The sequence below is a fragment of the Suricata suricatta genome, chromosome 9, assembly GCF_006229205.1.
Source record: "Suricata suricatta isolate VVHF042 chromosome 9, meerkat_22Aug2017_6uvM2_HiC, whole genome shotgun sequence".
Lineage (NCBI taxonomy): Eukaryota > Metazoa > Chordata > Mammalia > Carnivora > Herpestidae > Suricata > Suricata suricatta.
The window spans coordinates 109,056,055-109,069,089 of NC_043708.1; the positions used below are offsets into that span (position 1 = coordinate 109,056,055).

Genomic DNA, 13,035 nt, shown 5'->3' on the forward strand with positions numbered 1-13,035 from the left:
TAATGAGACTACAGGCTGGACAGCAGTCGTCCAATGCTTCAGACCAATAAGCCATGAAGAAAATGAGTATCAGCCTACAGATTGGCTTTTCTGGGAAAAGACAGTCACAAAATACATCTGACAAAGAGCTTATATCCTGAATATATAAAGAACTCCTACAACTCAATAAAAAAATGAACTACCCAAACAACAGCATACATAAAACAACCCAACTGGAGGGGGTGGGGCGGGGGGAGAGTAGGCAGATGATTTGCATACATGAATGACCAATAAACATGCAAAAATAATTTGTTATAGATGCAAAATAAACCTGCAATGAAATACTACTCTGTACCCTTCAAAATGACAATTAAACTGCCAATTCAAAATCCTGGGGACATTGAAAAGCCCCCAGAGCTGTCTTACATCACTGGTGGGAGTAAAATGGTTCAGCCGCTTTGAGTGATGAGAACATTCTGTATCTGGATAGGCATGTGGATTAGATGGGCACATGCCTTTGTGACCCCCTACTCAACGGTACACTTGCAATTAGTGTAGCTTCACAAACTGCAAAGTTTTACCTATGACAAAACCCCAAAGTGAATGTTAAATCATCATTGTGGTAGCTTCTCGATGTTTTAAAAACAAACAGTTCTGAAGACACCCAGGAAATTGCCTGTTCAGTTTAGGAATAACTGACAATCATTAAACTTTTAATTATGTGCCATATACTGTGCTAAACATTGTGCACAGCATTCTCCTTTAATCACCAAGAGCCATAAGGGTAGAGGCTACTGCACACCCCATTGTACAGATGAGGAAAGTGAGGCTCCGTGGGGGTAATATGCCCCGTCACACACTTACCATCTCCACACCCCACATAGAAGCTGAATTTCCTGACGACTCATCTCTCCCCACTAAACTCAATGGAATAAAATGCAAACTCAATCTGCAAGATAGAGTTAACTGATTTTGGCCAGATTCTTATCTCAGTAGTGTTTTGTGTGCTGGTGCTTTTCTCGGGCACTAAATCAATCTCAAGCAAATGTCAGAGTGAGTGTTAGAACATTTTTAGAAAGGCTCATTTCTCACCAGGCACCCTTTCCTAGTCCAGTGGATTTTGACATTTCTTCACATCAAGTCATATGTGGAAATTTCTGTAAGACGTAAAACACAGTTCAGAGCGCAGGGGTGAGAGGCCTGAGGCCCTACCTGGACGCTGCCCTGCCAGCTCATGTCCACACAGCCTGTCCTCGGTCCCAAGAGTCCAATCTTCCTTCCAAAAAGCTTAGCTGACTCCTCCAAAGGGTGGATGTTCAGAGGGGCGCACATCCGTTCCTGACTACACACACGCGCTCAGGCCCACGTAAAGCTTCACAAAACAATACTTGTCCCTGAGTAGGATGCATCTTGATACTTTTTGTGTTAACCACCAAATTGATTTAGTGACTATAAATACTTCAAGACCCATCTTTTGAAAAATACTGCTCTAAAGTACGTGATTACACTTCATTGACACCACGGGTGCCAACTGGAGAACTTGTAGAGACCAAAGGCAGGGGCCTGTAGACACAACTTAAGACGTAAGAGAAAGTCACATGGAAAACCGTAGGTCCTCCGCAAGTCTTAGGTTTACAACGTAAACAATGAATTATTCCAATTCTTGGGAAAACAGAAATCTCTTTTCACCTAAGCCTTCCTAATACAAATAGGCTAGAAGGTTAAGTGTTTAATTTGAGAGGGTGGAAGCAGAGACTGATGACATAGCAGCCAGATTTCCTTAATAAGCTACGTGCTTTGAATTTCAAGCTCTAGGCTTAAGTTTTCTGTGAAGGAGTAATCAAGCCTTTCCTTCTTACCCAAAGCAGGGAGGGGTCACAGATGAAGAGCCTGAGGCAGCTTTGCAGGCCCAGAGGCTGCTACGAGCCAGGTATGAAACGATCACCCCTGACCTAAGCGGGCCTGGCACCTGCTGCCACATTTATACTGTTCTTTGAACACTGAGAAGGCTCACCAAACACTTCAAACTGCTGTTTCATAGTGGCTTCGCTACTTGAAACTAGTGTCTTCTGTCGCCTTAAACCAACAGCAAACAGACTTACAGCTTAGGCTCAGGGTGCGGGACCGCCTACCTGGTGATGGGAAGACAACATAATCCAACGCCTCAAGAGCAGAGGAACCTACAGCTCACACCTTCGTCAAGGTCAGAATGATTCATACTTTATCTGGCTCCACAGTGGTGGTGAAAGAAACAAAATCACAGACTTACATATCCTGAAATGTAAATTATTTTTAATATATTTAAAAGCACACAGAAGGTCTCCTTGATTTATAAAAAAATAAATACATAACATGACAGATTTATTCATGATCCTGGGGCTCTTAATGAGGTAAAACTTTTTAACGTATGTGGTGTGTCAATGTAAAACACACATGATCTGTTACACACACACACAGAAGCATATTCCAGTTGCAAATGCAAATTCCTTCAAGGATCCGAATGAACAAAGATGAGTCCTCCACTGTGGAAAGTGTGCCCAGAGCTGGGGGATGAGACTGGGCCTCTGACCAGCCAGGCTCCGAACACATGCAGAGCGCGGCCTCCCTCAAAGGCTGCCCAGGGCCCCCCGCCTCTGCTGTGACTGCGATGCTGGGGGGTGGGGGGAGCGATGGTTTTGTCCTCACTTGTGGCTCTGTCTTAGGGTTGGGAGCAGAAGACTCAGAAGGTGTGCTCATTAAGTATTTTCATTGTGACACTGAGTGGAAATCATGATCCTGCCCATGAGCACAGAGCCCGGAGAATACGGGACCCCCGCGCCGGGCTTCACTGGAGCCGGGAGTTCGGGAGAGCGAGCATGCACGGACGCCCTTCCGCGGGGGCCGGGGAGGGAGGGAGGGGCAGTGCTTTCTCCAGCTGACATGCTCTCCGGGGCGAAGTCTGGCTGAAGAGACTTGACAATGCTACATAAAATGGGGCTATGGGAATCAAGTTTTACCTCTAACACACAACATAAAAAACCAAAAATCCAGTCTCATTAGTAGACAGCTAAATTTTGATTAAAACCTGAAAATGTTTCTGTGAAATCAACAGGCTGGAATGTATCTGATACAGTTTAATCTGTTGTCTCTTTGGCTATCTTTCAATTAGATCTAGAAGCTGTTCTGACACCCTCCATCCTGGTTGTCCTGTAATTCTTAAATTGGCTAGCTCTCCCTCAGAACACTGACCCACAGCCACCTCCCTAGTGCTGAGGGTGAACCTCTGAGTAGAAGAGGCCTTCGGCGGAAATGGCATCTCCGAGGCCCACGGTTCGGACGGGGTCTTTACACACCAGGACTGGCGTGAAGTGGAAGGACACCCCCTCCCTGCGCCACTCTGCCACCGGCTTGCCGGGGTCGATCAGGATCCTGGAGCCCGCCTCCGAGTGGGAAGTCATGAACTCGCGGGGCGCCCTCAAGGACACTCGGCTGGCGTCTATGGTGTCTGTCGCACAGGCCTGCGTCCCGGCCACGCGAGCTCCCGCGGCCACGGCTGCCAGCTGGTTGGCCCAGTGCCCATCTATGGTTGCCAGGATGTGGTAGGCCAGCGTGTGGAAATGGATCCTGGTGAGGTCTGAGGCTCTGCTTTTACTCTTCCCATGTTCCTTCAAGATCCAAAAGAGGATGTCGCTGACGATACCCACGTTGGGGACACCATTCCAGGAAGAGAGAGACGAGTGAGGCCCAGATGCTGCCTGGGTGAGAAACAACAGCTCCTGTTCGTTCAGCCCGAGGGACGTCACCGCGGGAAAGACCTGCTAACAAAAACAAAACGGGAGGTTTCTTTCTGATGAACATCTGGCTCCCAAGATGCCTAAGGACACAGCCAAGGACTAGAGTTAGGGAAAGCTGGCAGCATGGCATCCTTCTTCCTCCCAAGGGACTCCCCACCCGTGAGGCATGCGCTGGGAAGCCACAGACCACCGGTCACTGCTCTGGCTGTTACACCTCTAACTCCACTTTCATTAACACTCGAGATTTAATCAGAGAGTTGCAGTAACACCGTTTTAGGCTCCGTCTTTTGTTATATGCATCTAAGACAAAGGGCAGAGGGGACACCTATTTTGTACTGCTTTCCATGGGCCTAGCTTTTGCCTTTGCAAGCACAGCAGACCCTCTTCTGACTGGTGGGACAGGGTTCTCGGTTCTGGGATGCCAGCAGGGTGCTGTACACATAAAGGGAAGGTCCTGGCCACACACAGTCAGGGTCCCATGGCTCCGTGCACACAACACCAAGAAGCAAGGAGAAACGTTTCAGGTTAGAGCTAAGCTTTTTAAGCAGGTGCAGGGTAGGGAAGGCTGTATTCAGTAATAACCGTGCCCAAAAGGGTACCGAACGGGAGCCGCTGAGCCTGTTTCTGTCTTAAGGGGAACTGTGTCTACCTCACTACCTCTTACTTAGCACTTCTATCCTTAGAGCCAGAGAACCGCTCATAAGGTGAATGTACAAGAAAGAGGGCGGGCAGGAGGGGGAGAGAGATGTGTGGGTGCACGTGAATGTATTAGACCTTTGCCAGTGTAATAGCACCTCCCTCCCTTTATGGCACGTTCTGTGCCAGGCCCTGAGTGGATGGCTTTATTTCGTTCTATTCTAACTGTAACCCTCTCAGTGGAGGGATTGCCTCTGTTTTATAGATAAGGGGTCTGAGGCTCAAAAAGGTTAAGCAGACACACAGAGAATGAAATAAAAATGGCTTTGTTTTAAAAGTGAAAACTGGGTGCTCAGTGGTTAAGCATCCGACTTCGGTTCAGGTCATGATCTCACAGTCCGTGGATTTGAGCCCCACGTTGGGCTCTGTGCTGACAGCTCAGAGCCTGGAACCTGCTTCAGATTCTGTGTCTCCCTCTCTCTCTGCCCCTCTTACAGTCACTCTCTGTCTCTCTCTCTCAAAATAAAAAATAAAGACATAAAAAAAGTGAAAAGATAACCTCAAAAGAGAAATGCAAATTAAAAAGTCTACTGAGAAATAGCAAGTGCGAAACCCAATGTAAACCATGGGCTGTGGGCGCCGTGAGCATCAGGTCAGGCACACACAGCGCGACGCCGCAGGGCAGCAGGTGCCGACGGGGGGGGGGTTGTGCGTGGCAGGTATATGCGAATGCGCCACATTCTACTCACTTTTGCTATGAACTTGAAACTACCCTGAAAAGTAAAGTCTATTAAAAGAAAACACAACTATTCTCAAGTATTTGTCACCTGTCAGATTGGTAAAAGAATACACATTTCTAATCATGTTCCGGTGGTAAGGAAAAGAGGAAATGAGCACTTGTAAAGTACATTGGCATAAATCTCATGGAGGGGGTCTTGGCAGCATTAAATTTACAAAGGCCTTTTCTGCTCCCCCAGCAGAATTCATCATAAGTACCTACTTGCTTGCAGGGAAATGAAAATCCTGTATATGATTCTCCCCTGCAACTCTTTTTATGGGACAGCAAGGGACAGAAACCAAGACACCCACCAAGATGGTACAGGGTAAACAACCTGGGCGCCCACACACTCCCTTCTACTGCCTGCCTGTGACCAGACAGACAGGATGCTCCCCAAGGGATGGTGGAGAAAAGGTCTCCCAAGTCCCACGTTCGCCTGTATTTGTACACAGGGGCTCTGGAGGCAGACAGATGAAGCCAAGAACATTACTAACAGTGGGAGGGAGACTTCATCGTGTATCTTAGTAGTTTTTGGGTTTTGAACCACATGAATACCCATTAAATGGGCTAAATACTGAAGCAATGAAGGGTTAAGTAACTTGCCTACGCTGCTAAAGCTAGAGAGCTGCACACTGGCATCCCGACCCTGGCTTCTGGAGTCTGTGTTCACGCACCACGCTCCCGCATCTACCTAAGCACTGCAGCCGTCCAGAGGCAGGAGCTGAATCCCTTGGTGCCTGGTGGTGAGGGCAAAGTTCCTCTCCTCTGAGCTTCTGGAGGTTCAACTGAGAGCAGGTGAGCTGGACCTGCGGCTTTCTCCCTGGAGTTCTACCGCAAACACTATCCACTTTCAACTTCTCCACTCCGGGAGACAGAGGACCCGCCAATCTGTCAGTTATGCTGCCATACTTCTAACCTAGTAGGAGATCCTGTTCCAGAATGGCCCTGTCTCCTTACTGGATTTCCACAGCCCCAGGTCTGTGCGACAGAACATCCACCTCAGTAAGCCTGAGCCCAAAGGGCCCCAAGTCCCACCGGACAAAGGCGCTTCTCAGCCAAGGCCCACGAAGGTGAGGGCTCCAGAGGGCGTCACGGGCTGCCCGTGTGGTTACCTGATGCACAATGCTCCTCATGAGCTCCCTGTTGGTCATACTGGCCAGCTCTAGGTGAACTGGAATACCAGTGGGGATGTCAGAAATGGAGGTCACAACCTGCGAAGAGAAGGGGGCAGCAGTGCCATTAGAGACAGAAGTCATGCAAAAGGGAAGAAAGGGTCAAGGCAAAGAGGCAGTGCCTCTGGTCATTGCCTTTTTCGCATCATCATGAAAGCTCTAAGCCTGTGGGGTCACGACAGCCTGCAGACGGGGGACACTGCTCCCAACAGGGAGGCACTGGGGTCACAGACTCAGGGATTCAAGAACCGCCCCTGTGCGCTCATGGAGCCAGCCTATTCGCAGGGACCTACACCGAGTGGTTGGCTCCAACCGCTGTAGAGCCTGCTGGAGCCACGGCACAGCTGATGCGACAAGATGGCACACACACAGAGGACGGAGACCGCAAACACCGCGGCTAGCAGCCGCGTCCAGCATGGCGCAGGGCGCAGAGGCTCAGGCGAGAAGAGGTTCTGCCTGCCCTACTCAAGCTGCTGCCCGGGCGCCTGAAAGAGCGCCAGCGGTAGGCCTCAGAGCCGGCTGCCGTGGATGGTCCTGGGGCGGCCGGGACCGAAGACCAGCTGGCGCAAGCTGCACAGGCGGACAGAGGCGGGAACCTGAGGAAAGACACCAGCTGAGAGCCGTGAGATTCTGTGACAGTGCTATTACCTCCATGAGCCTCTTCCTCTGGAGCTCCTTGCTTTGTCCCTCCATCATGTGCAATCCAGAGAGGACCACCAGGTCTGGCTGGAACTCCTCCAGGCTAGACACAAACACCTCCAGCATATTCATGGCCCCGTTGGAAAGGTCGTGGGAGAAGATGAAGCGGTTGGCATGGGGAGCTTTTAACCGGCCCCACTCCTCCTCTAGAAAAGCCCAGTCAACACAATGGGAAGAAAAGGAAGAGGCTTTAAGTGTGCTAGCTGTGGGGACTCGCGGAGGCCTCTCGGGAGCCCTGGCTCTGGGCAGGCAGGCTGCGGGCTGAGTGGAGCCCAGCTACGATGCCCAGCACGGCGTGCATCCAGGAGGACCGTGGTCAGTAATGAAACAAACCAACCAAACCCCAACCCAACCCCACAAAACCACACACACGACCTGGGTGCTGTATGCCTTTCGCAAGGGGCTGGCAGTTAATCCCAGGAAAGCTCCACTGCCCACGGAGCTCTCATGCCCAGGGAACATGCTGCCTTTCTCCAGGCACTGCCCGACTCGCAGCTGTGCCCCGAGCACCTTTCATTTAGCAGGGACCCACAGAGGCTGAAATTCCAAGAGTTAGACTGACTGCAGCCTTTCCTCCAGGCTGCTGCCAGTGGTTTCCTGCACTTGATCCAGAAGGTAAGAGTATCTGGCTGCTGTAGCTTTCTGTGAGCAAGCTGCTTTGGAACAATGACCACTCAAGGCCAAGGTTAAATGCTACTTCCTCCCTAAGTGGCCACTGACTGCTCTAGCCTGAGGTGTATCCACAGAGATTTCCCTTCACCTGGTTTGGTGAAGAGCATTTTGCTTCGAGCTCTTTCTTCTACTGTTTTGAACTAGTGTTCAAACTTGCACCATCCCTTCACTTCTCACATGTTTGTGCCACATCTCCCCATATAGAATGCCAGCTCTTTAAAGGGAACACTGGACGCCTCTGATTCTCATAGTACCAGTCACAGGACCCTGCAGAGAGTCCCACTCAGCATCTGTTAAACTGACCCCAGCAGAGGGAGGCGCTCAGGTTCTGGGTCAACCCATGGGAGTGGCTCTCAGCACCGCACGCATCAGAATCTCCAGGGGAGCTAAGTTTTAGAACTTGGTGAAGCCCGAGGCTGGAGATCCTTCTGTGTAGGGGAGTGAAGAGCTACTCTCGGGACCCCACAGCCGCCAAGCATTTGAGAGCAGTGCACTATGGCTGGGAGTCCTCCCCGGGCTCACCTGGTGAAGCCTCACAACTGGAGCACAGCACTCTTTCTTCTCTCAAGACTTGGCAGAAAATCTGGAACCTTAGTCAAGCCGAGGCCCACTGCTACTAGGCTTGCTTCTCCTTAGGGCAATTCCTAAATGAGCCCCCCGCCAGCATGCAGGCACTTCTAGAGACTCAGGGGCAAGAATTTATAATCTGCGTTTATATAGCTTTCCCTCCGAGTGAAGTATTCATCCCATTTACAAAATCTGGGTCCATATACTGAAACCTGGTTTTACACTGGTTTCTATCGTTATTTCCTGGACGCTCCTTCAGAAAGTTTTCCCCAAGGCAGGCCGACTACAGCAGAGACTTTCCTCCTACTGCAGGCTGATCAGCAAATTGCTTTCTCCTTTCTACAACAGGCCTCCAGAACCAGAAGCCTTGCCTCTCTGTGGTGAGTGTGCATGCGTGTGCAGGGCTTATGCTGGAGCGGGTGTCAAGGTGGGAGAGCCAATCTTTCCTTTGAGTTCAACTTTACTGAATGCATTCCTCTGAAAGTATTTCCTATGTGTATAAAAATCTATGAAAGCAGAAAAGAACATTTCCTATTTACTAAGCCCCAATACAATGGTTATGTTGGTTAAAATGCCACATTCTTTTCATTTCTGGCCCCCATCTATTTGTCCAAAGAACACACCCAATAACAGTTCCCACAGCTGAGTGCAACACTGCCATCTTGCTTCATCTTGGAAGACCCAGAGCAAGCGCGGCCTCCCCTGCGAGTCTGTCCCAACTCTGCCAACCCCAGAGGACTCAGCCGCTTCCGCCCCGGGCCACTGCTGTGACCGCTTCAGGACGTGGCCCATGATTTTGTAATCATCTGCTGAGGAGCCCATGCCCCGCAGTGAGCTGTGAGCTGAGCGCAGGGCCTGCATCTGTCACCAGCCCCTCCAGCCTCACACAGCCCCCACACGCAGCGTGTGAACAAATGAATGAGCAAAGGAACAAGCAAACAAGAGGGAAGACTAAGGACTTCAATGCCTGTGACAACAAAAAATGTAAGTATGACTCCAAATCCCATCCCCCCACCCAACTGACAAGACTCTGGACAAGGGGAGAAACCACGCCAGCGTCCTGCACAGGGCAAGAACCAGGAACTGACCCTTAAGGAGCGAAGCTGCCGAGAGGCACTGCCTAACTTACCTCTGGAGAAAAAGGAACAGGGCACTCAAAGGAATTTCTTCAGGGAAAAAGTGAGAGAGGCAAAACACACGGCCTTTGCAAGGCAAAGACAAAGAGGGAAGTGGAGAGAGGCTCCCTGGCTGTTCCCGCAGGACTGATGGAGCGGCCAAGAGAGAACGGCTGGAACACAGGGTGAGCCCCACTGTGGTCCCAGAGCTCTGAACCTGTTTCTAGAAGTGAGCCCTTCACTCAGTGTACTATCCTGCCCTTCGGCCATGAAGTCAGCAAAGCCTGTGCAGGGACTCAGTGAGTCCTTGGCCCACAGCCTGGAAACAAGCTTCTCTGAGAGAGTCTGGCAGGGAAGGAGGAAATGAAAGGTGACAAATCCTCTCTGGGAATTTATTCATCTAAATTTGAGAGAAGCTGGGGAGGGACTTCTGTAAGAGAAGTGGCCCGAGGGCTTCTGCCACCAGACTAAGTTCCCTCCAAGGGCCAGTGAGAATGTAACTTCATATAAAGTTCCATTTAAATGAATTTCATATAAAGTTCAATGGGAGCCCCTGCTTTGTTCTAAGACAATAAGGCCCAGAAAAGAAAAACTGAAGTGTGGGGTTCATAAACCCAAGGATGGAGACAGTTTCCTTTCAAGATAGGCTGTGTCATCTTCTTACCTCCACACGAGGCGAAGCTGTCAAATCCAAGAGCAAAATTGTACTGAAGAGAGCAGTCTCTCCACCCTGCGGTTGGCAGGGAACATGACAGAAACCAGGAACCAGAAAGGTCCCCAGTTCACCATGTGAGTGCCAGCAGGGTGCAAGTGACAGGAACTTGGAACTGGCCGCAGCAGCACCTCAAAGGCACATCTCTAGCTCTTCTAGACCCTTCCCGTCAATACTCTTGTTCGTGCCTTCCATTGAAGGAGCTCACAGTACACAGTGAAGTAACCCTCTTAATCCTCACCACAATCTTCAGGCAGTAAGAACTATCATTCTGAGTCTGAGAAACTCAAAACTTGTGTATGATTAAATGTGAATTGCCTACTGCAACATTCTGTCCATAATGTTCAGACCTTGCCCTTCCTAAAGCTAGGAAGCTTCTTGATTCCAATAAGCACCCAAAAGAGAACTAGAAAGAAACAATTCCTTTTTCATACATGGAGGGAAGACAAAATTTTAAGAAACACTCGATTTCATATCTTAAGGTTAATTACTCTAGAAGGTGAGGCTCTCTTAATTGATTTGGGAGCAGTTCACTGAAGCGTATTAAATACTGCTTTAAGGGACCAATTAGTCTGTTTATATGCTTGAGTCTTTAATAATGTGTTGAATCAGAAATTTAAGAGTTGGAGTTCTGAGCAGAGGAAAGGTCCAACAGCAAACACACAGAATTAAATAAATAGTTAAAATATGTTTAGGTATTTAGAATTCTCTAAGACTCAGATCTGTAGTTTATGTAACACACAAAATCTACCAGGAGGGGCACCGGATGGGCTGGATTTGGACTGATAAAACACTGGAATATTATATAATGGGAAATAATGTTAAGTGTTGTGAAATACAAACACTTCCACTTACGCACCCACGGGAAGATGAAATGCTTCAAAAGAAGTTTGCCAGAGGCTTGGAATCAATCCCAAACAGCTTGGAACAGTTGGCCAGAAAAGCCTAGGGCACAATCCAGCAGTGCTGAACAGATGTTACCTGCCGTTCTGTTTCCTTAGCAGCAAAGAAAAACTTTGTATATGTGCGTTTAACACATTTTTATTCAAGATGCCTACATTCCTATAGCCTGATTTCTCTTGGGTTTAGATCAGTTGTTTGTAGATCTGAGATATTCTTCAATACTGTAATACTCTGTCATTCTTGAGACAATGGTCAGTTACCAGCTCAGCAGAACCAAGAGGTCAGGAAAGTTTCAGTAAGGCAAGAAAGGGTCCTACCGATTTACAAAGATAAATTTTCGGCATAGTCACCCCCAACCTGACAACACATGGTTCCCTCACACTATTACTTAGTCACTTCTCTTACCTGCTTGATACTCTAAAATAAGGTGGAACTCGTCCACTTCCTGTAATGACTCTGGTGGAACAAACACATTATCATCAAGAAGTTCATGCAGCTTTGGACCAACTGGACCGCAAAGAAGAACCTGGAGACAAGAAACAGGAAACCTATCAGGAGCTCTGTCCCTGTCCCCATGGAATCAATAAAGTAACAGAAGAGGTACATCCAGACCACTCCCATTCATTTCAACAAAAAACCAGAATCCAAATCTAATTTCCAAAGTTTCTGGTTTAGAGGGGCTGTTAACAGGGTTTAGGCCTCTGGAAGGAATGGCGACCAGAAATGAGGGGTGGACAAAAGACCCAAGTAATACACTTAGGTACCTGTGCAGCTGCTGAATCTCACTCTGCTAGCAATGAATATTTGTGCACTCCCCCAGATTCCTATGTTGAAGCCTAACTGCCAGTGTGATAGTATTTGGAGACAGGGCTTTTAGGAGGAAAGTAAGGTCAAATGAGGTCATATGGGTGGGGTCCTAATCCAGTAGATTGGTGGCCTAAGAATGGGAAGATCTCTCTTTCCAGCATACCCACTAAGGAAAAGACATGTGAGGAAACAGCAAGGTTAGTGCATGCCAAGAAAGCAGCCCTCAGAAACTGGATCCTGTTGAAACCTTGATCTTGGACTTTCCAGCCTCAGAATTGTGACAAAATAAATTTCTGTGTTTCTGCTGCCCAGAATGGCATTTTGTTACTATGGCTGTTCGAGCAACCTAAGACCACACCACCGCCACTTTCTTTTCTTTACTCACTCACTTCCTATATAGGCAAACAGATAGGGATGTTACCTGCTCAAAGCTGCCAGATGAAAGCAATTCAGTTTGACTTTTACACATTATAGAAAAGAGCCTCCCTAATCACATGACCTAATTTGTGGGATCAGGCTCTTTACTGCACTCACCTGTTATGTGAGCAGGCTAGCCTTCCAGAGACAGAAATTAAAGAGCACCTCAATTCAGCAAGCTCGGGGGGGAAGGTGCTCTGCAACGTTCCCTGAATCTTTTCTTCAACTCTAACCTGAGCCTTTCCTTGGCTATTCCTTCGAGAAGTCATTTCACATCTGCTGCTGTCTCTCAGTTCCCATAAGCTGCTGCTCCTGCCTTGACAGGTCTGGACCCAACTCCCAGCCAGACCAACATGCTCAAAACCACCAAACAATGAGGGCTTGGACAGGGATGTAAAGCAAAGTCCCCGGACAAGATCAACACCACTTCAGATTTAATATGCTCCACCCAGAAGCTTCAAAAGGCATTTACTTGCTAATTAACTGCTTGTTTGTACAGCTACCACTTTACTTTTTCTCTCTAATTCCTGGCCAAAACACAGCCTCCAAGATGAGATAATAAGGGCCAAATTTACCCTTCGGTCCAAAACAACAGAAAACAGACGAAATATATGAAAACAACGGTTTTCAAAACCCCTTAAACATTTAGCAACAAAGGACAATGATCCATAACAGGAAAGAAAAATAAACCAAAAACAGAGTAAGACCTACAAATGCCCCATCAAATTACCTTAAAAGAATTTCCAGATATACAAAATCTCCAAGTATTCATCACTAGCAGACCTGCATTACTACAGGAAAATGT

General features: G+C 48.4%; 2 protein-coding genes across 5 annotated transcripts in view; one reads left to right on the plus strand and one right to left on the minus strand.

The window, feature by feature from the left end:
* The window catches only part of BBS4 (Bardet-Biedl syndrome 4), a 54,513-nt gene extending 51,882 nt beyond the window's left edge, over positions 1 to 2,631 (plus strand). Inside the window, exon 18 of the transcript XR_003912936.1 lies at positions 1,845 to 2,631. The gene's annotated coding sequence lies outside the window, so the exon portion shown is untranslated. The remainder of the gene's footprint in view (positions 1 to 1,844) is intronic.
* ADPGK (ADP dependent glucokinase) overlaps positions 2,255 to 13,035 on the minus strand; it is a 33,925-nt gene continuing 23,144 nt past the window's right edge. Inside the window, exons 4-7 of one of the 4 annotated variants that reach the window (XM_029950614.1) lie at positions 11,412 to 11,532; positions 6,987 to 7,183; positions 6,279 to 6,377; positions 2,255 to 3,776 (exon numbers count right to left, since the gene is read on the minus strand). In XM_029950614.1, coding sequence (XP_029806474.1) covers positions 3,222 to 3,776; positions 6,279 to 6,377; positions 6,987 to 7,183; positions 11,412 to 11,532 — 972 coding nt within the window. In that variant the 3' untranslated portion in view covers positions 2,255 to 3,221. The remainder of the gene's footprint in view (positions 3,777 to 6,278; positions 6,378 to 6,986; positions 7,184 to 11,411; positions 11,533 to 13,035) is intronic. The other 3 variants (XM_029950613.1, XM_029950612.1, XM_029950615.1) reach the window with 3 other exon arrangements.